General features: G+C 50.6%; 1 protein-coding gene across 3 annotated transcripts; it reads right to left on the bottom strand.

The window, feature by feature from the left end:
* Nucleotides 1-1,493: 1,493 nt before the first annotated feature.
* Nucleotides 1,494-16,495, bottom strand: Anxa8 (annexin A8). 3 transcript variants are annotated; one of them, XM_087588228.1, is made up of 13 exons: nt 16,397-16,495; nt 15,471-15,963; nt 12,711-12,801; nt 11,611-11,705; nt 10,402-10,515; nt 9,721-9,811; nt 8,886-8,965; nt 8,415-8,474; nt 7,860-7,953; nt 7,533-7,628; nt 5,919-5,977; nt 4,560-4,682; nt 1,633-2,387 (listed from the first exon to the last, which is right to left on the bottom strand). In XM_087588228.1, exons 3-13 carry the CDS (start codon nt 12,721-12,723, stop codon nt 2,328-2,330), a joined length of 885 nt encoding a protein of 294 aa, XP_087444354.1. In that variant the 5' UTR covers nt 12,724-12,801; nt 15,471-15,963; nt 16,397-16,495; the 3' UTR covers nt 1,633-2,327.
* Nucleotides 16,496-25,175: the final 8,680 nt, after the last annotated feature.

The raw sequence follows: 25,175 nt of genomic DNA, 5'->3' as shown, positions 1-25,175 counted from the left end.
AATTGGAGAAGAAGTACGTGGATGGGCCTCAGAGGAGATACAGGAGGCTGACTGTGGGCTTCCCTTCTCCTCATGGACACTGGTCCATGAGCACAGGAGGAGCAGAAGCTGTAAGCAGGGTTTGTACAGCCGAGAGTATGCCTGAAGGATTTCTGGAGACAGTTTCAGGGAGACAGCTCTGCTTCATGCTTCAGAGGTGGGGTGAAGGGTTTGGGGGGTGATGGGTGGAAGAACTGTTTGGCCACGACACAGTACCTACTGGTCGTCTGGTGGGAAGGGCTGAGCAGGACTTACGTGCTGAACCACGCAGCACTTGCAGGAAACTTAGAGCAGGGTCATCCTCTAGATAAGGTCAGGCGTCTGTGCTCAGTGACATTCTCCAGGTAAGATCAGTGTCAAGGAGGAAGCCCTGATGAGAAAGGGAGTCCTCCATTTTGTGCCAAGCTTGGAGAGCTATCTGGACATGGTGGACTGCTACCTTAGTAGCAGGGTCTTCCAACAGACTTTGGCTTAGTTGGAAAGGGACTCTACAGATACAGTGACAGGAAAGAGACGGGAACATCCAAGAAACAAATAAATTCTCATCTTTGGACACTTCCAAGTGTGCCCTACATATCCCAACTTCAGCAAGTGTCACCCCCGCATGCATGAATACCATAGAGGACAGAAAAATTGCAGGTTGCTATTGGACCAGCTAACTTTAATGCCCCATCTATCCCTGAAATATTAGAATTTGGGTCACAAACTAGGAGGGGGATGGAAATAATCATTATTTAGAAGCTCTGACCCCAGGGCAATATTGACACATGTCATTCCAAGTATCCCCTTAGGGAAATGCCCACAGGTTTGCTCCCTAAAAACTCTGTTTCTCAGATAACTGCTAAGAACCCATGGACCAAGCTGGGGCATTGGTTCTGGGGAAGCTCACTGTGCAAGCATGAGGACTTGAGTTGGGATCCCCAGCACCCACATAAGATTTGGGCATGGAGTTCTATGTCCCTCTCCTCATCACTGAGGAATGGGGACAAACATGTCCAAGGCGCTCACCTGTCAGTAAGCCTCAGGGAAATAAACATCCACTGAGAGACGCTGCCTTGAAAATTAGGGTGGAGAGGCAGGCGTGGTGGTTCACCCCCTTAACCCCAGGAGTCAAATCTCTGCTCTTCACAGCTAGTTGCAGGGCAACCAGGACTACACAGAGGAACCATGACTCAAAAAAACAAAGTAAGACAACAAAATTAAGGTTGAGAAGAAATAGAAGACAACCGAATGTCAACGTCTGACCTCCCAGTCAATAAACATGTCCTCCACCCCGGTGCATACACAACTTCACAGGGCACACCCCCAAGTGCACCCCTCCTAGTGCATAAACACCCGCTAGTGCGCGCGCACACACACACACACACACACACACACACACACACACACACACACACCAGTGCCCATACCCCAGTGCACACACATGTACCCCCCCCCCATAAATCCACAGACACTTTTTTTGAAAGTACAAACGTTTATGATTCTGAAAGCCCAATGAATATTAGGGAGAGTTCTGTCATGTTCTTCAGGCTTGGAGACCACGATCGGAGGTTAGGATTCATGCTCAGGGTTGGGGGGCTTCCTAGTCTGCAAGCTTCAGCATGGAGGGAACGAACATCTGATTTGGCCAATGGCTGGACAAGCCTGACGCTCTCGGGCCATGGTGTACTTGGGTCAGGACAGGGATTTGCAATCCAATCTAATTCTTGCTATTAGGATGGCGTAAGAATCTTCCTCCACCTACAGCCTAACAATTTCTGTTAAATGAGTGTCACAGACATCCCACTTGGCACAGCTCTGTGACCCTTTCTCAGTTCCCACGGCTGTGTTCTCTCATAGCCGTGCTCTCCCACTTGCTCACTGGCTGCCTGATAATGATGCTTATCAGCTAAGACGACTGCTAGAAATCCATGGTTGGTTCCTCCTCCAAAGACCCTGATTCAGTGGATGACTCAGAGCCAAGGCAGAGTGTGACCTGTACCCAGGAGCTTTTGTGCAGGGAAGGAATGGCCCACAGGTTCCTGCAAGCTTCTTCATGTTGTTTCTGTTTGCTCAGAGGTAATGCTAGGGTGGGCATTAGAAATGACTCAGGGGAGAGGTGGAAGGGAAACCCAGGCTGGTCTCACCTTCTGGGTCAGAAGCATTGGATGAGAAGCATCAGAAACCGGGAGACAGAAGATTAAAAGCCACATGAGGTGTCCCTTACCCCCACCTCACCCATGGGGTCAGGGCTGAAGCCACAGGGGCTGTGCTGACCCTTCTTGCCCTTGTTTGATTTTTTGACATTTTCAGAGGTCAGTACCCACAAGGTTCAGCAGGGCAGTCTTGTAGTAACCGCTGGTGTCGCCCTGGAGGAAGGAGGCACAAGGGAGGTTAGAAGAGGGTTTGTGATGTTGGCCTCTCTCTTCTGTTTCCGTTACTAGGGGTTGTGCTCCTTGGGTGGGGCCTGACCCTTCAAGGGTTTCTATGCCACAGTTCTATGTGATGCCATCATTCTTTCCTCCTCGTTTCAGACTATTCTTTTGATTCTATTTTGAATTCTCTGTCCAGCTCGATGGAGGATGGTTGTGAAAAATGAGTCATTGACACAGATCCACTCTTTTTTCTTTTTTTTTTTTTTTCAGAGCTGGGGACCGAACCCAGGGCCTTGGCAAGCGCTCTACCACTGAGCTAAATCCCCAACCCCTACAGATCCACTCTTAAGCCCTTAGACAAGGAAGGCTTGTGGGTGGTTTTCTTATGCAGTCAACTGCCCCAGGGTCCTTCCTCATGCATCTCCCAGGGCCCAGGAGTACAGAACCATTCACTTATTCAACACTATCTATCTATCTATCTATCTATCTATCTATCTATCTATCTATCTATCTATCTATCTATCTATCTATCTATTCATCACCAGCTACTGCACTTCAGGGAGCCAAGGCTGACAGTAAGGAGCCCAGAGTCACATCTAGACAAAGAGCAAGGGGCAGGCAGGTCTGGACCATAGCTCTGTCAACATACACAGACTCTCCTTTCACCTCTGCGAGACATGTTCTCTCATCTATAAAATGCTATTGTGATGAGGTCAACCTTGCAGGTGACCTAGTGGCAGCCCAGATTGGTTTGTGCTTAATCTCCCATCCCCTGACCAAGTTGGTTGTGAAATCTAAAACACAACAAACAATTCCAACTCCTCTGTCTTACTGCCTGGCTCCTTGATGCCACCCACCCTGCCTGAACTTTTTTTTTTTGGTAGCTTCCTGTGTGATTTTTTTTTCATCTTTATTAACTTGGGTATTTACATTTTGATTGTTATTCCCTTTCCCGGTTTCTGGGCCAACATCCCCCTAACCCCTCCCCCTCCCCTTCTCTATGGGTGTTCCCCTCCCCATCCTCCCCCCATTACCACCCTCCCCCCAACAATCACGTTCACTGAGGGTTCAGCCTTGGCAGGACCCAGGGCTTCCCCTTCCACTGGTGCTCTTACTAGGCTATTCACTGCTACCTATGAGGTCAGAGTCCAGGGTCAGTCCATGTATAGTCTTTGGGCAGTCTGCCTGAACTTTCTTAAAGTCGTGTTTTAAAGATATATAGTCATCCCTCAGTGCCTATGGGAGAATGGTTCCAAGGCCCTACCGATAGGACACGCTGTTGGTCTGGGATATATCCTATGTACGGCCTCTTAGACTTTAAACAATTGTTAGATTGTTTATAATATAATATTTAATGCAATGCAGATATCAAGTAAATACTCATACCATATTATTCAGGGAATAAATGTGTGTGTGTGTGTGTGTGTGTGTGTGTGTGTGTGTGTGTGTGTTTATTACAGATGCATTTTTCCCCTGAATGTTTTTGGTCTTTGGTTGTCTGAACCAGCAAATGCAGAGGCCCATTGTAAACTCTGAGTTGCCTGTCTAATGCAGTCAACAATCCACTCTGGTGGAAGATCTAGCCTCTTGGCTGAATAGCTAAGGGATATTCTTGCTCTGATTTGACTTCTGGCAATAAAATTGCTAATGAAATGAAATTTTAGACTATTTAGAAATTTAGGCTGTTTGTCTCAGTCCTAGCAGGGTTCCATCCCTCTGCCCTTAATACCCTGGGACTTTCACTAATTGGAATGTAGGTAGGCATTCTGAATGTCCGTTTACAATGGAGCCTAAAATTTCCCTACTTGAACTACTTAGATCTAGGATGGAAAGGCAGTCGTGATTTCTATGATACGACTTTCTCTCTTTGTCCCTTCAGAAATGGTTTCTTTTGTAAGGCATTGGTGTATTCCACGGTTCAAATGCACAGCCACTTTCTGGGACAAGGGCAGCCCTGTGTGCTTCATTAGTCTCTGCTGCTCGCCTGATACACCCATAGTTACACATCTCTCCTTCCTGGTCTCTGTGTGTGCCATTTGCTAACTGGTGTAAGTGTGAGAGGCCCACTGGGAAGGGGTGGTCCCCGGTGACATCAGTCATAGCCTCTTACATCCCAGGAATGTCTGCGTCCGCCGCCGGCCGTAAAGTTGGGACCCCGTGTCTTACCATGATCATGCTGCTGAGAGTCTTGCCGTACATCTTCTGAAACTGACTCTTGATAAGGTTTAAGTCAATCTCACTCCTGGAAACAATGTTCCTGATCAGCGTCCCATCAAGTGTCCCTGCTCCCTGGAGAAGACAGTGGCAGTCAGCCATCCTGTTTCACATTGTCTACCTCTGTAAGGATGGACCAACCTGTAGGGGTTTGTAAAGAACTAGAAGTGCAGGGATGGGCTTCTGATTCAGTGTGGGACTTTGGTGACACAGTTTTTTTTTTCAAAATTCTATTCTTTGGTGGCATTAGGATTGAAACCAAGGGCTTGTGTACACTAGGCAAGTGCTCTAGAAGGGAGTTTGCTCATGACAAAGAACTCCTCTCGTAGTCTCCTCATTTACTGGCTGTGCCTTTTCCTATTAGAAGCCCAATGCCTTGAGTTACGGTATGCATTTGATTTACTGCATCAGACTCTAGTCACAAAACATTGCTCCAGGAAGGCTTCTTCCTTGAGCAGCATCTCCATAATGTTACTCAGGTGGCCATTTCACAAGCAAGACCTTCCAGCTTTCTGTCAGCCCTGCCTGGTCTCGAGTCAGATAGAGCTTCATGACCGAGGAAATAGCACCCTCTCTCCTTCATGGGGCAGATATGTCCAGTGGCCTTGGGGTTCATGGTATGACTCTCACTTGGATGGTGCCAGCATCGTGTACTAGAGAAGCTGGCCACTAGCATTAGTCCCCGAGAATTACTTTAAATGCCTTTCTTCAGTTTAGTTCCAGATACAAACAGTTCTACTTGGCAAGAGCAATATGACCATCTTTTTCTGAGGCCAGGGCAGCCTTGTAGGCAACAGGAAATCTGAAGTTAGCACCTGATCGTGGGTAGGAAAATTGACATGCCAAATGTGACAATGTCCCCAGAGCCTGTCCATGTCTAGGGGGTTGGGGATCCGGCCATGCCTACCTATTGTTCTCGATGAGGAGGTATAGTGTAATAAAATGCACAAGCGGAGGGGCCCGAGATCAATGCATGGATTTAACAAAAGTAGGGGTGTAACCTTGCACAAGCCTTGGTCTCATCACATTCAGATGGCAATGGTGATATGGACCACACAGAGTAGATGTCAAGGTTTCATGAGCCTGCAATAAACACCTGTCAATGCCCCTGCTCAAATGTACCTTCAGGGGGTGTGGTTTCCCTTCCCTAGGCTTAGTTTGTCCTCTAAAGAAAGCAAATCTTCCTGACACACGAGAGATTAGACCAAGAGAGACCCCAGTGTTCAGACGGCAGGGCCTCTGAGTATTCCTGTCGTACATCTGACATTGTATGGGGCTGACTACGAAGGAGGCAGCAGCCGGGACAGTTACCTTCATGGCGTAGTACAGTCTCTCTGCAAAGTAGCTGTGGACGTTCCGGGTGCATTTCACTGGCAAACAGGAAAACTCTATTAGTAGTGGGAGGGAGTAGGCGACATGGAATACACTTGTGTTTGTTTACGTGTTCCTGTGGGTGTCAAGGGTTAGCATTGTGTAAGAGTCGGCATGTTTCTTTGTGTGGCTTCAAAATGAAGGCTTTGTGTGAGGCAGACAGGGCGGGGCACGGAGCGCAGCCTGGGGGAATGGGCATAACTCCAAAAGTCCAGAAGGGTCAGGGAAAAGGGTGAGATGTGAAATGCACTGGGCACCTGTGGGGCTCATCTGATGTCACCAAGTCGGGCCTGCTAGACGACATCTGTAAGCTGTCGCAAGCAGGAAGCATGTCTGTTAACAATTTGGTTACTCAGCTGCATATAGGCTACCACAGGACGGCGGCTATGGGTCTCAGAGTGCCCTGTGAGTGGGAACCCATGTTTTGAATTTTCATGTAACAAAAGAAGCTTAGTTTTGAGGACTAAGGCACCAGGAAGTCCGGTCTGGAGCATGGCCCCACATTTTCTTCTCCATGGATGTATCTTTCATGGACTGCGCTATCTGTGTCGGGAGATGGTATTTTGACCTAAGGCTGCCAGTGTGGGCTTTGTGGGAGGTAGGAATGTGTATAAGGTCTGTCTTTATGATACTGTATGATTTTGTTACTCAACCTTCCGACACACCTTGGACATGAGGGTGACAGAAGCTTTAAGAAGGAAATAAAGAGGAACTGCCCGTCAGAGTGGGGTCCGGCCTGCCTTTGCTGCATTATTGTTTAGGGCTGAGGGCTAGAATTCTAGGTGACAACAGAGGATGTACCTAGCTCTTGCAACATAGAATAAACTTTACCACAGTCATCAAAGTTGGCCTGGAACCCTGAGATGTTGTAGGGATAAAGGGGGAAGGCCTTGGCTACTGGCCTCCACACAGAGGCAAGCCTGGGGTAGAGGTCAGTGCCTGGCCTTGAAGCCCTCGTCTCTGCTTCTTTATGTAATGTGGTATAGGGGTAGTCCTTCTGCCTGGATCAGGTCTCTGCTCGACCATGACTCCTCCCATATGGTTTCAGCTTTCGACCTAAGATGTGCTACGAACAGGATTCAGTCTTCTGTTGCAGGAAAAGTGTTCTATGTTCTTCCTGTTTGGGACTCAAATCACACACTTTCATTTCTTCAGAGAGCAACTAAGGTGGGGGCTTGGTACCTGGATAAGGTCCAGAAAGGTGGCTTTGAGCAGGTCTACAGAAGCAGAAGTGGAATGCTCTCTGAGTAGTATCTGGGGGTAGACCTGGGCCCTGGGCCTGGAGTCATTGAGGCAACACTCACGTGTACACAGACACTCACACACAAACACACACTCATGCCACTTGGGGGATTGGATAGACAGCACAAAGAATAGTTCCTGGCAGGCGACACCAAGACATTTGAGGTGTTGTTGGCCTAGAGATCTAGACCGAAATGTATGGGTTTAGAGCACTGGGAGTGGGGGGACGCTCTTTGAACAGAGATCCAGTCATTTGCTATCACTTTGGTGGGCTGTGGATGTAAATGTGCGGAGAGCCAGGCCCCTTCTTACCCACAGTGAGCATGGCCTCCTCCAGTGAACCATGGGTCTCACTCTTGATGCTATCCTCAATGCTCTTGTTGGCAATCTTTTCATATTCCTCGAACACTACGGCGAGAAGGAGCCACGTAAGGGACACATAGATTACATACCCCAGCTGATTGCCATATGAGCACATCTCTGCCTCTGTCTTGGCACAGGGGGAAGAATCAAGGTCTCCGTGGCTCTCTTCCCAAGTCTAAGCCACATGAGACTACACATCGGACCTTCCACACAAAGGAAGAGGCCACGTGGCCAGGGCAGTCACACAGCCTTGAGCCTCCCATCTCTGCGCCGAACCTCTCATCAGATGAGTGGCACTGCGTGTACACAGGATGGTGATGAACTTCATCTCATCAGTCCCCAGAATCTTCTCACCTGCTGCATGCAGGTCCTGTAGAGTTGGGACATGAAGAGGTGGAGGTGAGGGAGAATTCTAGCACCGCAGAGCTGGGGCTGCAAGTCAGCGTCCATCCACTTGGACAGCCCAACATGGCGGCTCACTGTCCTGAGCCCCTGTTCCTCCAATAGTGTTGGCTTAAGACTCTCTGTCCTGGGCCATCAGCTACTTTAGAAAATTCTCCTTCCCCCATTGCCTCTGGGAGCACTGAGTAACAGGCACTCTGTGCACCAATAGGTACACAGAGGTGTGCACATGAGCGAACTCTTCCTGACAACCTTAGCTCCTCCCTTCCCAGCTTCTCCATTTTCCTTTCTTCTGCTGAATTTCCCAGATATCCTGCTTTCCTCCTTAGTCACCCCATGGTGGAGCCTATAGAGTCGGGTCTATATTAAAGAAAGCTCTCCTTTGCAAAGGGGATCAGAAAGCTCAGAGCTCAGGTGGTCCAGTTTTACCTGTGCATCTTGAAGGGCCAGTCCTGGGTCCACAAAACCACTCACGTCATCTCTGCAGCCCTAGGATCAGAGAGAATCACTCTGTAAGGCAGGCCAGGATGCAGAACACTGGGCCGAGGGGACAGTGGGGCTCAGAGGGCAGGTAGGGAAAGACTTCTTGTTCATGAGACTTGCAAGCCAGTCTTCCTCGCCAAGCCTCCCTGTTGGCATTTATACCATGAAAGTAGATGAGCTACTTCATCAGATTGGTAGATTCAGTGAGCCAAGCTAGTGAGCATAGCCTGGCGTGGGGCCACTCAAAGGCTAAGGAAAGAGAGGCATGAGGCACTTGGGGAGGACCCTTCTATATGCTGAGACATAGACAGTGTCCCCAGACTACTGGGTTTCCCCATAGCCCAGAGTCATGACTATGCTGGGATGGATCTTTTTGTATCTCTAAGCCACAGAGTCCTGGAGCCCTGGTTGTGTTACCTGCAGAAGACACACCAGAATCCGCTCCAGATAGCCACTCGTGTCTCCTTGGATGTCTTCTTCCAGGGTAGATCCGTAGTCTGCAGGAAGACAGAACCAGAGGGAATGGACCATGAGTGACCCGGGGCTTGTTGGGGCCACTCTCCTCCTCCAGATCTGCTTCCCACTCTTCTTCCCATGGGAGGACACATTCTTGGCACAGAAGGTGTGTACACACCATTTAGATGTCCAAATGGCAGAGATCTAGGTAACACTCAGATGTTGACATAAATGTGAAACCGAGCTAGAGGGAGAAATAGACCAGGCCAGAAAGCCAGACCAGAGACTGCAGATTGAGACCATTTTATTGCCAGGTTGAGCAAATCTAGAGCCTTTAGACTCCCCTGGCCAGAAGCACAAAATGGAGGACTGGCTGGCCTTTGCTTGCCTGGCAAGCTATGCATTGTACGGGAGAGCTGGCCAGTGGGGCTCCCTTAGCGTAATGAGGGCCTAGCAGATGACCCTCTCTAGTGCTCTGGGTCAACGCATGTACTAACCAACAATTATTCTCCTGTCCACGGCTGCCTCTGTTCTACAGCACTGCCACAGCATTTAGGACATGATCTCAGCTGGGCATACATCTCTCTCCCCATACCTGAGTCATGCTCAATCACTGTTGGGCACAGGACTTGGCACACATGGGCACTTGTTGAACTCATCTCAAAAGACCTTCCAAAGGAGCTTTTCCACTCTGGCTGAGTTCCCTTGAGAACTGCCTGACTCCTTTTCTCTATCGGGCTGCCAAGATGTAGGTCATTCCTAGGTTTCCACGCCACCATCTTTGCAACCCCCTTACCTTCCTCATAGGCCTTCATTATCTCTCTCAGTTGGTTCTTGGTCCGAGAAGCCAGGATCTCAATGATGACTCCTTCTTTGGTTCCTAAGCCCTGGGGACAGAAACCTCTATGTGCTGGAATGCTCTGCCCTTGGTCTCCTGCTCTGCCTGCACCGTCTTCTCAGAAACCTTGGTCACTGCCTCTTCTGCCCTCTTCTGTTGGAGGGTGATGTTGAATCCCCACCATTGTTTCTTGGGACAGCTGCTGGGGGGATGCTACCTCAGCTCTCCTTCTTCAGCTGGGTGGCTCCACCTTCCTACCGGTAAGCACACTCATGTGCCAATGAGGCAACCCTATCCTGAAGGTGACCTTAGCGGTCGCAGCCGTAAAAGGCATAGATTGCACTGAGAATCCCTTCACTGGAAATGCTTGTGGCATCTGGCTCTCCAGTACCACGGAACCTGTGAAAGTGACAGGAGTGGGTGAAGCAAAGGACCACTGGGGGGCAGTACTTGGACTGCAGAGATGAGCTTCTGATTCTCCTGCACTCCTCCAGCACAACCCTATTCTATGAAGTACTGATCTAGACCTTCCTTGTGACTGGGCAGCCCCACTGCTGGGTGGCTGTTGGAGCAGGCTGCAAGCTCATTAGGTCGGGTGGGGCCCGGGAGGGCATTCTAGTTTATGACAAAGTGGAGTACCTTCATAGCGTCGTGCAGCTCCTTGGCCTCATATCTGTATGGCGGGTACATGAGGGCCACGATGAGCCTCTCGAATTTGCCACTCAGCTCTGACTTTAGGGTCTCAGTGAGGTCCTAAGATGGGCGAAAAGAGAGGTTGAGATGACTTATCCCCTAAGCCCACTGGAGTGCAGGCAGCAGGTGAGGTCTGGCCTGGGGACTCTTCCTTCCTTCCCACATGGACTCTCTGTCACACCTGTTGGTGTGGTGACACAGATGTGTGACAGCTCGGCACACAGTCCAATACTGGGCACATTCTAAACTCGAGAAAACAGGATTGCCACCGCTTTCAGACTGCAAGATCAGAGGGTGACAGCATCATGCTTAACGTATTAAGTGATTTAGTGAGGAGAGGAAAAGAGGGGAGGGGGGAGAGGCGGGGAAAGGAAAGAAGGAAAGAAAGATCCCAAGATTCTGTCTCACACTTGTTTCTTCCTAAGGGCACACTTGTCTACAAGAAGCCACTAGGGCACACCCAGCTGATTGGTATAGGCTGTCAGACCTGTCACTTGAGGGCTCTGGAACCTTAGGAAATTACTTTCTGATGTTGAACACAAAGGATAGTGTGTAGCTTGGAGGGGGAGGGGAAAGGAGTTACATGTGGTCTCACTTGGGGACCCTTAAACTCCATCATTGATGTTTTTCTGTTAAATCTGCGAGCAGAGGGGAGAGACTCCAGGCACCCACATGTCTACACACAAACTTCTGGCATTCGGGGTGTGCCTCCAAATTCCTGGTTCTGTGCTAAGTAAGCACTGTGAGCAGTCAGAGTGCCCCTAGGGTATCCAGAGGCAGGAGAGGAACATGCAAGTAACTGGAGAAGCGTGTGCATGCGCTGTGAAACAGAAGGGAGCCAGGCATGCATTACCAGGGAGCAGGGAAGAGGGAGGTCAGTTCAGGCTGTGGGACAGACCAAGCGGAGAGAGCTTTGGATCCTGAGGGATAACCAAGACTGCAGTGAGAGAGAACAGGGAAGAAATGGGGCTAGACCACACAAGGCCAGTGCCAGGCTAGGGCTTGGGAGCTATAAATGGGTCTTCCAGAAAAACCAGAACAGCCAGGGAAACTTGACCACAGATGAATGGAAGGATTGTTTTAATGCGATGTCCCCTGTGCACACGTTTCCATCCTGGGAGGAGCGGCCCAGGCTTCGTCACCCACCCTGCTTACCTTTCCAAATTGAGCCTTGAAGGACTTGGCAATCTGCTGCCTCTGCACATTGCTCCTCTTGGTGAGCACGTCTATGATGGCCTGCTCGTTGGTTCCTGCAGGGGTGTACAGTGTGAGAAACCCCTCTACCTCTGAGGGCATCAGAAAAGACTGCAGAGGGGACACCTGATGAGCTGCAAAGGCCCAGTTTCCATGGTGTAAACATCCAGAAAGCTCGCCTCATGGTTCCCCATCTCTGACTTACACAGTGTTGGGTGTGGCTCAGGCTTGACTTCATAGCATAGCAACTGAGGGCAGGGGGCTTTTGACACCAGTTGCGGGCCTTTGAGGCATGCCCAAGGGAGATATCCTAAGCCTTTCCCTTGTGTTGGTCACATTGGAGGAATATCACAGAAAGGTCCAGACCTTTGGGTCTGAGATTCTGCTCACAGGTCGTGGACAAATAGGTTCATCTCCTGCAGCCCGTGTTTGCTCATATTGGAAATGGGGGATAATAGTAAAGTTTTCACAGGAAGCAGTGGGTGTGAGAATGCAGTCCAGCCCCCTCTGGGAACAGCAGTGCTCCTTAGTATCTCTACTCACTGGGCAGAGCCAACTGAGAGGTGACTCCTACCTGGAGTGAGACCAAATCCTAGCATAAACCAGACCTTTCCCGCTCACAGTCATGTGATGTGCTGGAAGCAGTTGGCTGTCTGGTCAGCCAGCATGGGGCGGAGGACAAGCTGCAGGATCCAGGTAGCCTATAGCCCTGGCCTCAGCGCCACACCTCAACTCCCATCCCATGCCCACAGCAGGGCCAGTGCCAATCCATCTTCTGATGGTTGGGAAGCGTACGCCTATGCTGTGAGGCAGGAGGGAACTAGCAAGTCCAGAGTCCTGGCAGCCATTCAACAAGTGAGAAATCTCAGACTGATGGCCTTCCCGGTCATTGTCACTTGGGAAGGGACAGCCACCCACCTCAGAGCCAGTGTGATGCTGTAAGTAACCAAGTCACTCAGAGTAAAACGGGGGCACCGTCTATGCCTGACTGTCCCTGGCATCCACTTTCTGAGGGTGTGAACATGTGTGGCCTGATGACCAGGCCTTGGTTAATGACTCACCGATCCCCTTCATGGCTTTGTAGAGGGTCTCTGCATCAGGGTCTGGGTTGAAATGAGAACTACCCTTCACACTGACGCCCTCTTGTTCAACCTGCAAGACAAACAGGCCTGCTCATCATGGAAAATACAGGAAAGGTAGGGGAACCTCCTGGCTTACCATGCAATCCACCCTGTTAGGCTAAGGAATTCCTTGGCCTCTGAGACCAGATGGAGCCTTGCAGACCAATGGCTGAGCACTCCATCCCCCTTTCTAATAGACTGGTGCAGCTGGGACCAGAGCTTGTAAAATGAAACTACCTGTTGGCTGAGAGCAGACAGCAGCGTGCTCTCTTCAGCACCGTGTACAGCAGGATGGGTGGAAATGAATTCATCAGGAATGGCTGTGTCTGGAAATGGCATCTGGACATGGTTTTCTGCTTGTGAGGAAGACTTTAAGCCTATTCTGGCCTTCCCTGTGGTGATGTGGGTATTTCAGAGGTCCAGGGGACAAACTGAGCATCTCCAAATCTCAGGTGGTTTGCAAGACCATGGGATCATATTGGGCAGAGGGTCGAGTTTAGAAAGACCTGCAGCATGTTCTATGGATTATGGAATAAACTTAACAATCAGAGTACTCAGATCCTTGTCTTACAGGCCTCCAATCCAGGGCACGTGCAAGGGCCACTTATATGTGTGTTCTGCACCCTTCTTATGTGCGTGTTTTAGGTGGGGAAGAGTGGAGAGAATTGGGGATAGGAATTGAATAAGGGAGACCTGGGTCCTTTAAATGGAAAGTTTAGCCAAACCCACTCTGGTCGTTAACTTACCTATTCACACAGCTCTTCCGTTGTTCCCCATCTACCCGCCTACTTTCAACTGTTTGAATTCTCCACCCAAGCTACACACCCATCTGCCTGCCCGTCCCCTTCATGCCTGTTTCCTTCTTCTTTCCTTTCCTCTCCTTCCCCCATTCCCTTCCTTCTCTCTTAGTTTCCTTTCAAGTATCTTCCACATATCTTTCCTTTTCTCCCTACATTGATTGTCTATCCATTCTTCCACTCAAGCCTCAGGTTAGATCCTGACCAATACAGAACAGGTCGCCACCAATGGTTTAGCCTTAAGGGTCCTGCTTCTGAGAAAGGAACAAGACATCTTTCTGTATCCTTTGGTTGATTTTCACGGGACCAGGACTAGAGCTTCCCGTCCCATTTATTGCACAATGTCTTATAATAGGAACTGTTAGAAATAATTCCTGGGGAAAGCTTCTTCAGTGGGCCAGATGCTGCCCCACTGTAGACACACACACACACACACACACACACACACACACACACACACACACACACACACACACACACGTTCCTTGCTTCTGAGGTCACATGCTGCTACTACTAGAGGACTATTTGAGCATTCTGTGCAAAGCGCATCAAACACGTTGCTGAGCTTGTCACCTTCTCCAGCAGTTGTATTAGGTGCTGATGCTCCATTCACAGGCTAGGAGCCTGGGCTTGGTGGCATAGCCTGGGCTTGGTGGCATAGCCTGGGTTTGGTGGCACAGTCTGGGCTTGGTGGCACAGCTAGTCATCTGGCACTTCAGCCACAGCCTGACTCAGAACCTAAACGCTGTCTACCTCCTCCACTCTACAGATGATTTACACTTTCCCAGACTCTGGGTTTTATTGGAATGTTTCACTGCAGACAGCCTCGCCCATAGACATGTGGGTCTTCTGGGAGTGTGGGGTAGGAAGCACTTAAGTTCTCCATTCCTAGCTTTGCTGCCTGATCCAAATTGGCCGCAGAAATCTAGTCATTGAGGAGTGTCTCCCATACCATTCAGGAACCCGTACTTGTGAGGAGCTCCAGAGGTGGCTCAGATAGCACCACGTTGAGAAGCCTGTCTCTCTTCCCTTGTAAGCTTCTATAGAAAGAGAGCAACGTTCTGGGTGCTGAAGATGGGATAGTGCCCAGAGTGGAGGTTAGGAGGTGTCCATTCCAGACCTGTACGTCATCCTCAGGCTTCTGATGGAGCTACCCCGAGGCTGGCGAGTCAAGACAGACACGTTCCCAAGCCAAAGGAAGTTCAGGCAGTCCTGGATGCTATTAATCGAACACTTTCTGTTGTGGACATGCAGGAACTGGCATACATGATCCCTTCACTGGCTACCTTCTCAGGAGGACCACAAAGGGAGAAGCTGTTTTGAAGACAGGTACTCTCTGTCGCTCTTCTGCTCTCTCCAGTCCTGTACCCAATCCAGCTTTGTGCTCGGGGGACATTTGTTTCTCAGTGGCAGCCTGGATAGACACAGAGGCTTTGCTGCCCAGAATCAGCTCTCCCAAGGGTCAACGATCCTGGACGACTGAGCGTGTCTGGACTCAGGCTACCCAGACCCTTATAAGCACTTAACAGTGTGGCAACTGTGGTGCCTGTCTAGTGTACTCCAGTCGAGCTTCCTCCTTTGTGTGTAAAGCCACCCATCTTACAGACTTGCCGTGAGGCTCCAGTGACACAAATGAGAGATGCCTGTAGGAGTGTCCCTATACAGGTTCTGAGAGTATCAGCATCGTCTTGCCAATCTAATCAGGTCCCCAAGAGGATGGCCCTTATCCCTGTCCTATGGAGTGCAGGGCCTAGAATCGGGATATTTTGACCTGACTTTAGGACCCGCCCAGCTCCCTGCTGTGCGCACCTGCACAAGGCATCCTGCCAGCAGCCGCTGTGAGACTGTACATGGCCACCGCTCTGGCTGCTTTCTCTGAGGGTCAGGATGATAGATAGCTCACCTCTCCCTGACTTCTAGTCCGTCACATCTGTCCAGAGTCCCCGGGGCGTCTTCCCTACGGCTTCTCTCTGGGTGATGTCACAGCAACAAACATTTTCCTGAAACTAGATCAATTTGAATCTTCTGCCTTCAAAGAGCCTGGGGGCTACTCCAGAGACTTTGGGCTTTCTCTTGTCTAACTCGTCCAAGGGACTGAGCGAGCTACCTGGTGTCCCAGAACCTCAGCTTTCACTCTGGAAGCACCCCAGCTTGAGACGAGGAAGGTGCCCAGCACGCGTTTGCGCTCGGTGCTCTACTGGTATGAGTCTATTCCCTTCCGCACTCGGAGCTGTTGGTATTGCTGGGCTCCTTCAGTGGCTGTGTTCCCCCAGAGTATTCTCTAGTGTAGAGGAAGCTCCCTATGGTTCAAAAGTCGAACTTCAACCCTTTAGTCTGTTATTCCAGTCTCTTGAGGCCCCTTTCATCCTGGTTCCTTCTCCAGATCTCCATCCGACCTGCTTAGAACATTGAAATGCTCAAACAGAGTGATTTTTTTTTCCAAAACCAACCTCCTAGGCTCTCAAACACCTTTCACATACCTGTGCAAGGAGCGGCCTGCTGGAGTCCCTGTAAGCACAGACTCACACACCGCACACATCTACAGACGCACGTAAGTGGCTCCTTCCCTACAGAAATCTCCCTCAGGGTTCTAGAATCTTTTAGCTTTCTCTTTGCACTAAAAAAAAATTAAGTGTTTTTGTTCTGTTTTATTTTCAACTGTCTTACTTTTCAAACCTTAACTTTTCTAAGCATGGGCAGGTTTTATTTTCCCTCCCAGCTTCCTCACCCTGACTTGACCTAGCAGGTTCAGTCCTGCCCCCACCAAATCCCGGACCCAACATGTAGTAGAAAACCGTCTCCCCATCTCCTCAGATCATTCCAACTCACCCAGGCTTTCCACCAGGCCATCCTGTGTGCCTCACAGATGCTTTTCCCAGAGAGACGAAGAAACACTCAGTGGCCTCTACTCAGTGACTGGACACATCTACTCCCGGCTAGTAGGTGTGGTTGTGTACACAGGTCCAGCCCCACCCAGCATTCCCTCCCTGCCACCCCAGGCTTCACTTGGCTCTGGGCCCCTCCTGTGGCTCCCAGGCCCCACCCAGGCACTGCCCAGGCCTGCCCTGAGGATCACACCACTAGCTGCAAATGTTTGGGCTGTGGCTGTCACACGGCTTGGAAACTCTGAGGTAGAGTTTGAAAGTAAGCACAGCTGTGGCTTCTTACAGGTTGGCTAGACCTCAGTCACACAAAGAAGGAGCCCGCCACACAGCCCTTCTGCTTACTGTCATCTTTAATTAGAGGAGGAATGAGCTCAGCAAAGGACATGGGAGTAGCCACCCCCCCCCCATTCCCTGGGGTGCACTGTGCCTCAGTCTCTCTTTAACCACCTTGGAACACTGGGCCCTTGGGTCACCGTCACAGTCCCGGGAGGCATGTATGAGTTCCCTGTGCTAGAGGGAAACGTTCCAGCCACCTAGATAATTTGCTTAAATGACGGTTGTGATAACAGAGTGACTGGCTACCAACTCTCATGGGGTGAGAGGCTACTGTCTCCCATGAGGTGGGTGGGGTAGGGGATGCTAGTTGCCAAGGGGCAGGGGGACTATTCCCAACCAGCTTCCAAGAATTGGGAATTTCCTACTCTTCTTCAAATGTCCCTCGGCACAGCACCTCTTACATTACCTTTAACTGAGATAGCTCCTAGCTCCCTTTCAGTGTGAGGCTATTGCCTCTGGGAGCACCACCCAGTTCCAGGAAGGCTCCTATCGCTCTCAGCCCTCATGAAAACAGTTCCTCGGTGACACTCCAAATCCAAGGAAACCTTGCGTAATGTTTCTTTTTTTCTTTCTGAAGGGACAGGTTTTAATGTCCCAGTCTTCAGGCCCAGCCAGTCCCGACAGCCCTCCTTCATCTGGGCCTTCTGTCCTGGCTGCCTCATCGTCCTCACGCACCAATTCCGTGTCCAGTTCCAACTGGTCCTTGTAGAGGCCTTCAGTTCAAGGCCAGAGCAAACTGGCAGCCAATTCTGCCCACACACCAGTGCCAGGACCTGCAAGCCACAGTTGCCTGGGTCCCTGGCAGTCTGCATAGGAGGTCCGCCCCACACCATGCACAGGCCACCCAGCAAGGAGAAGCCATAGGCAGCTTCCCAGTCTATGTCACTCTGCATGAAGGAGGTGACCCCAGTGCCTGATGCCAGAAGTCCGTTTCAGGACGAGGAGAGGAAAGCTGTCTCATGTGCCTTGCAGAGGAGCTAAACGTCCTCGTGATCCAGCTCAGAGTGCCGTGGGGCCACTGAGGTCACAGGATGGCCTTTACAGAATAGTTCCATGATGTGAAATGTTCAAAGTTCCCACCCCTGGCTACAGTGTTCTTTGTTCTCCCAACAGAGCGGTCATCTCTCTTTCTTGTGGCATGGGCAGGGATGGGTCTGGGCTGGCAAGCAAAGAGGAGGAAGGTAGCCTGGGAAGCAGCCGCTGGGAGGACTGGAGAATCATTGAGCAGCAGTGCTGTGGAAAGGAAGGAGGCCCAGCGGCCTCTGCACACAGTGGTGAGGGCACATTCCAGGCCTCTGGAAGCTTGGGGTCCCCGAATTTCTAGGTTGGTGTATACCCATGCTCGTTTGCACTGAGACGTTTCCATACAGGGACAGGTATGTGAGTTTCTAGAGCCAGTGATTCTGGAACCAGAAGGCTCTAGCCCAAGACTGGCAGTACAGGTGACTGAGATGGGTCTCCTGAAGGAGCAGCAGTGTTGAGGGTCCATGGACAACCCAGGAAAAGTGCCGGCCTCCGTAGGGATTTCTGGGTTCAACCGTTCCATCCATGGCACCGTGTGCCCCTGGCGTGACATAGCACCCCCTTATCTACCCGATGTGTGTCCGCATTCTTCCTTCACTGAGCAGTGGAGTTGCACAGAGCTTGGGGTATTACGTGCACTGAGTGGGGTTCCTCAGAGGAATTCACTGTGTCCTGTGTTTCCCACCATTTAGCTGATGACCCTGGGAGGGTCAGACAAGAAAATGAGGATGGCAGAAATTTGCTTAGGATTTGGGGGTGCTCGACAACCAGACCTTAATCCAGCGGAGTGCTGTGGGTCCTCAGATCCTACTGTGCGTGCCCTCCACATCTCAACGTTCAGGGTGACGCTTTGGGTTACATTCTAGACCCTGAGCAGAGCACGTGGTCCGTCACTTAGCAACAGATAGAGCCGAGCATTAGAAAGCACAGGATTTAGTCTGAATGGAGGGCAGGAAGTCTGTTCCTGGGATCCGAGGTACGAGGCTGTTCAGAAAAAGGGATTTTTCCATCACCTCATGCAGTGTCACAAGAGCTAGTTAAGTGGAAGGGGGCCAAAGGAGGCCTTGGCGTGGTATCTTTATACAGACGAAGCTTGCGTGAGATGGGTCAGAACATGTGTGAGTCAAGAGACGGAGCCTGTGCCTGGCGGCTCGTTGTCACTCACACAAACGTTACACGGAGGAGGGAGAGGCATGCACAAGCCCGTAGTTATAAAGGGAGTGGCCCGATGAGGTTGAAGATGACTGGAGAGTTGGGAGGAAACAGGCAGGTGGCGTTTGGGACTGGGTGAGGCTCACAGACTATCAGAGGATATCCGGGATGCTGGGCACACAGGGGACGGTACAACAAGGGTTCCACCCAGCTCTCCTCGCAGGTCCCACCCGACCGTTGGGAAGTGCTGGGTTCTGCTAGGAAGCATGGTGCAGTGTGTTCTCCAGTGAGGGTCTGGTAAGGGCTCAGGGCGCTTGGATGGGAAGAGGTAGGAAGATCAGGTCAAAGAGAGGTAGATGTCAGAGGTTAGAATAGTCACGTGGTGACAATGAAACTGACCAGCCCTGGTGTTAGCCAGAAATAAGTGACCCAGCATATTAGATTTGAGGGAACACCGATGTGGTCCCAGAGCGTAGACCCACATAGAGGCCCAGCAGCGGCATCTGCCTCCTGAGTCGGGTGATTCTCTCTGCCTCTGCCTTTCAGTATCCACCGCCCCGCAGGCCTTCTGGGGTCTAAACCCTCTGGGTCTCCCCATCACAGCAGGCTCCACCGTGGTCTTTCCCACTGTTTGCTCTGCCCGGAAAGGCAGTGCTCCCAGCTCGTGGGTTTGTGTGCTTTGCTCTGTCATCTTCCTGTCACCTTTGACCACTGAGAGTGGAGACCAGCCACGCACTGACGCTTCTCCTCTGGTCCTCAGATGCCGCTGCCTTCCACAGCCAAAGTCAGTTTTCTGGGCCGCGCCCTGGAAAGTCAGTTCTTTTTAGCTCCATCTGGCCATGCTAAGTTTTGAAGTCCGTTTGCTCTCAAAGCATCGCTTTCGCTCTTTTCAAACTCTGCTGTTGGCAGACTGTTCTACTTCTAACTCCATTCTTGGCTTCTGGTCTCACCATTTAAAAAAATCATCTTAAATTTTGCTTATTGGAGCAAGCATACTTCTGTAATCAGTGTACGTAGCTGTAAATTGAACACCACACTAACGTTTGCCGGGCACGAGATTTGAATCTCTCTGTTTCTTGTATCTTTTCTGGACTCTCCTTTTTTAGACGCTGAGGATTTCCCTCCTCCTGGAACCTCTGCAAAAAAAAAAAAGTTTCCCAGAGGGCCCAAGTACTATGGGTGGGAAAGGGGACTCTAGGAAGGGCTTTGTTGAAACCTGTCAAACTCTATCAGCTGCAATGGACTGTCGTGTTTTCTTTAAAATCCCTCTTCAGGCTCAGAATAGTGATTTCCCACAGTGTCCACAATAGGAGGTCCTCTGAGGTATGTCCTGGGTGCAGATGAGTGTTTTGGTTCTGTTTTAGGAAGTTGGGACTGGGGTAGGGTCAGCCCTCCCTAGCTCTGGCTTGTAGGGGTGCAGGTTCCAATTCTAAAGTCTGGCATTTTATCCCTTTAGGCAAAATCCATGTCCTTATTTATTTTTATTTTGTGAGACGGTGTCTCTCTACAGCCCTGGCTGGCCAGGAACTCACTCACCCTGCAGGCTAGGCTGGCCTGGAACTCACAGAGAGCCTGATGCCCCTGCCTCCTGAGTTCCTAGGATCAAAGGCGTCTATCACCACTCCTGGTCTGGCCCGAGTTCTCTAAGCAATCATCCAATAATTTGGCTTCAAGTTTCTTTGACTATGATATTCCTTACAGATTTTCTGACACTTGGACAATGGATCACTCGATTTTAGCTGGATTCGGCATTGATGAGTTATACTCAGCATGGGGTGGGGTGGGGGGAGTTTGACCAAGTTGGCAAGTGTCAGCCTGTGTGAGCGGTTGGTAGACAAGCAACTGTGGTGTGGTAGCCTTCAGTAGTCTTGGTCAGGCATGGGAAAGGCCAACACTTGCCTCCGTCCATCCAGATCTGAAGTTTTGACCTGATCATGAACACAAGCAAAGGAGACGAAGACAGGCGTGGTGCCTCAGACCTATAAACTCCTGGGAAGCTGAGACACTAGGGTTATCGTGGGATTGAGGTAGCTTGGGCTATAGAGTGAGTTCTAGGTCAACCTAGGCTACAGAGTGAGACTCTTTTAAAATAAGACGAGGAAGGGATTTTGGGGAGGGAGGAGGGCAGAGACACTTAGCTCTTGGAATACGAGTAGGCCGCAAGCCTGGCTCAGGGGTGGTACTTGAGAGAGAATGAATGTGGTTGAACTGAAGGTTAAAATAAGAAATTATGGGATGGGAATATCATTTACACATTGTATAACTTGGAAGGTTTCGAGGAGTGGATCAAAGGATATCTGAGTTGTACGTTTAGCAGATGGCCAGGTTCAAGATCTGGCTATGGGTCGGGGAGGAAGATAACTCAAGGGATAGTTCAAAATCACCACACCTGATGGAATATCAGCGGTGTCGTGGTACTGAAAGAGTGTAAACGGGGAGCCGCGTCTCTCACTCCAATCGTGGGATGGGGTGCCCCCAGGAATCACGAGTAGCCATCTTGATGTAACAGCAGGAGGTAGCTTTTATTAACAAGATCCCGGGTCTTAGCGGGATCCCGGGTCGACATGTATCCCACACAGGAGACAGAGGAATCGACCCCGAGCTTCCAAACTTGGGGGTTTATATAGGGGCATTCGCGCGGTTACACATGATTGGTCAATTCAAATGGTGCAAAGTTACTTTCGGCGCGAAATTACATCAGCAAGGTATACGTGCTCTCTAGCAGCTCGGCAGGCAGGTAGGGTGGCTCATCTCACTCAGGGGGGTAAAGGAAAGGGAGGGGGTGGCTACAGATGGTCAATGTCCTTGGGGCTGATAGCTGGTTTGGCAAGTCCTATCTCTAACACCCTCTCAGGCACGTCCGGCCCTGCACATCCGGACTCTGACAATGAGTAACCTTTTTAAAACTCTAGTTCTACAGTACCCTGAATGCCACCCATCCTTGGGATGCAGCGTGTGTGAGCCAAGTCTCCAAGCCTCCTGGAATGAGAACGGGATGGGGGTATTGGGAGAAAGGGAGGATCAGGCCTCTTTGATGGGCGCTTAATGTGAAGAATCTAGAACTCCAATTTGTGAACCCTTTACGGTGGATGGAGCTGCTCAGGGCTGGGGGTTCCTGGCACCTCTCCTCTCTGCTGTTCAGGACAGGAAGTGGCTCTCTGTTTGGGGGCTGTGTGGTTTTGGGGACTTAGGGTGATGCAGGGTGCTGCTTCCAGGCATTGCCAGACTCTTGACACTTTAAAATATCATCTTCAGAAACGGAAACGTATTTCTAGCCATTAGGAATGGACAGACTTGGCTGAAAGATGAGGCAAAGGTCTGCGTTGTATTTGGCTTATCCAGGGGAACTTGGAGTGGTTTAGTGGACAAATGTAAGCTCTGGGCGCCACCTTGTGGAAGAGTGCAGCATTAACACCAACTTCCTCACCCTCATTCCCCACATCTCAGGATGACAGCCTAGGCGGAGAATGCAGAAGGCAGGAGGTTACCAAGGCAGAATGGCCTAAGCAGGGGTGTGGGGCATACAGGACATCCTCTCAGTCCCCTCTATCCCCAGGGCACAGCTCCTACAGATGTTTTGCAGGTGTGACTTGTGACCACCGCATAAACTGAGCCCTGGCCTCCTTACCTGTCTAGTCCCATTAAGTCCATAGCTCTCTGGGTTCCGTTCCTGAGAGGCTCAACCCACCCCAGAAAACAGGGAAGAAAGTTGCAGGAATTTTGGTCACAGGGAATTTCATCTCTGGATTTGAGACTCCTGAGTTAAATCCAGGCTCCTGAGCTGAACCTTGCTTACTTGGCCTCTACCCATGGTGTGGCTGTCATGCCCAAACTGCCATAGGGATCCTGAGCCAAGATCCCTGCCCAGGATCCCTACTCCTTCACTTGTCCAAGGAGATGGTATGTCTTCTCTCACAACCTTGCAGCCTGGTCTGAGGTGCTCGATCAAGGCGGCTCGGGACAGCCAATGTGACAACGCACACCCATCATCCATCTTTTTATTTTTTTTTAAATTGAAAACATGTCATACAATATATTTTATCATATTTTCTCCTCTGTGTTCTTACCAGACCTTCCCCTTCTCCACATTTCCCCCACCTGTCCAACTTCATGCTTTTCTCTCTCCCTTTAAACAGACAAATAAGCAAAGAAAACCAAAACAAAACCCCGAGAGACACACCACCAGAGGTAAAAGTGAACAAGCAAAAGGCCAGTAAGATAAGAAAAAATCCCAAACAAAGCAAAACGAGATAAAATATCTACAAAAACATCACTGAGTTTGTTTTGTGCTTGCCAAGCACTCCCATGTGTGGCTTGCCATGTGTCAATACATCTAGTGAAACTCCGTTGGAGAAACGTGATTTCCGCATTGCCAGTGGGTATCACTCACAGTTAGCTTCTCAGAAGTGGGAGCCTGTGTCTACTTCCCCCTTGCGATGCTGGCACCCATCTGGCTTGGACTCGTCACTGTATGTACTACTGCGGTCTCTGTGAGGTGAGTCCACACACAAGCCCCTGGTTCTTGAACGTGGGAATGTCTCCCCACTGCCTGGGCTCAGCCCTAGCACGTGTATGAGACCCTGTTTGTAGGACAGAGGCCTGAGGCCGGTCTGCCATGGGGGTGCTATGCGTGGCGAGTACATGGTGATGGCCTCTTTTCTGCCGGTACAGTTCTCAGCTTCCTAGGGATGTCCTGAAAGGTGGGTAGGAGAGGACAGGAAAGAAGGATGTGTCATGGCAGTCACCCATGGGGACCCTGCTGGGTCCCATTCCTCACCATGATGAAGAGTGCTTTGGGGACACCAGTTGACAAGGGGGATATGCCCTGCGGCCTGGGGGGTGCACCCCTGTGGGCTGGGGGTTGCATTCTGATGTGGCCTGGGGAGTGACAGCAAGCTTTCAGTTTTACCTAAGAGATTCAAGAAAGGATTAGAGTTCTTTACAGTTGGGGATGCTTTTCATCCAGGGACCCTCCTCCTCCAGAGGGCTGTAAAAAAGTCTTAGGGGTAAGAAGGCACCAGCCAGCCATCCCATGGCTGCTGTCATGTCACCCAGTGTCCAACCTGTGTGGATATTTCAGTTCGGGTAGCTATAGCGGGGCTGGGTGTCTGGGCCTGGTCATATTTAGCTACCCCATGGTATTTGTTGAAATGTTAGTGACTTCTCTATAACCCCCAACATCCGCCTGCCTTCCCTCCCCCTTACGACCCCATTATTCAGAGGCACAGTCACCTTTTAGAAGCACCAGTGCTGCAAGATGGAGGGAGGTCACCCCAGGTCCATGGCTTTCACTGGGTCTGGTCAACCCAGCCACGAAAACAAACTACCATACACGGTATAGCTTACGAATAATAGGAATGCACGGCTCAGAGCTCTGGAGCTCTCGACAGGGTACCTACACTCAAGTATTCTAGGGGCATCGGACACAGGAAACTGGCTGGGCTTGCTGTTTTCTCTCTCCTCCCCAGGACACGCAGGACTTCCCTCTCTTACTAACTTTATGAGCCGGGTGTATTAGCGCGAGTGCTTTCTTCTACACCGCACGCCGATCCATTTCTGCTTCTCTGGGGAATCCCATCCAATAAACGTGAGCAACAGATCGTTTCTCACAGGCGTGGGATGTGAACGGCAGAGCAGAATGAGGGGTGGGACTAAAGGGACGGAGGGAAATAGGAATGAAGGAGGCAGAGAGAGAGGGAGAGAGGGAGGGAGGAGGGGAGAGGGGGCTTTTGAGGGATTGGCTTATTTGCCACCCAGACTTCTACATCCTGGGCCAGTCCTGGTGCAGAGACAAAGAGATGGGGCAAGGGCACCACGGCCTCTGCTTTGTGTGAACAAGAGTTCCTGTGGACTGTGAGGGTTTGCTTGCTGTGCGTGTGAGCCTGTAGAGGGACACCACACGGTCACTGCTAGAGGTGTGAGGGACTCTCCCAGCTTCAAGGAGCCCAAACAGGGTCTAGGATGAGAGATTATGAAAAGAAGAAGGAAGTTCTGAACAATACAGCCCAGGAAGAATCCTCTACCCTGGGGACAAGAAGAAGCCTTGAGGAAGGGCATCCTATAAATCAAAGCCACGTATCCCCTGTGGATGTTCTAGCTGTCTCACCAGAAGTGACCAGCCTTAGGCTGAAGAGATGGCTGAGAGACTGAGAGGCCTGGCTGCTCTTCCACTGTTCAATTCTCAGCAACCACGTGATGGCTCATAATCATCT

This window comes from Rattus norvegicus, chromosome 16 (assembly GCF_021556685.1).
Source record: "Rattus norvegicus strain SHRSP/BbbUtx chromosome 16, alternate assembly SHRSP_T2T, whole genome shotgun sequence".
NCBI classification, from domain to species: Eukaryota; Metazoa; Chordata; class Mammalia; order Rodentia; family Muridae; genus Rattus; species Rattus norvegicus.
The sequence above is the reverse complement of the archived record's forward strand: the minus strand, read 5'-3'. Positions and strand labels throughout refer to the sequence as shown.

Bases quoted from the DNA above. Each gene is read 5' to 3' on its own strand.
- Anxa8 (XM_087588228.1), bottom strand. The intron at 8,475-8,885 runs GTAACACAACCA...CTCTGATCCTAG, and splicing joins TTCTGGTGTGTCTTCTGCAG to GGCTGCAGAGATGACGTGAG. The intron at 4,683-5,918 runs GTAACTGTCCCG...TGTCTTCTCCAG, and splicing joins GACTGTACTACGCCATGAAG to GGAGCAGGGACACTTGATGG.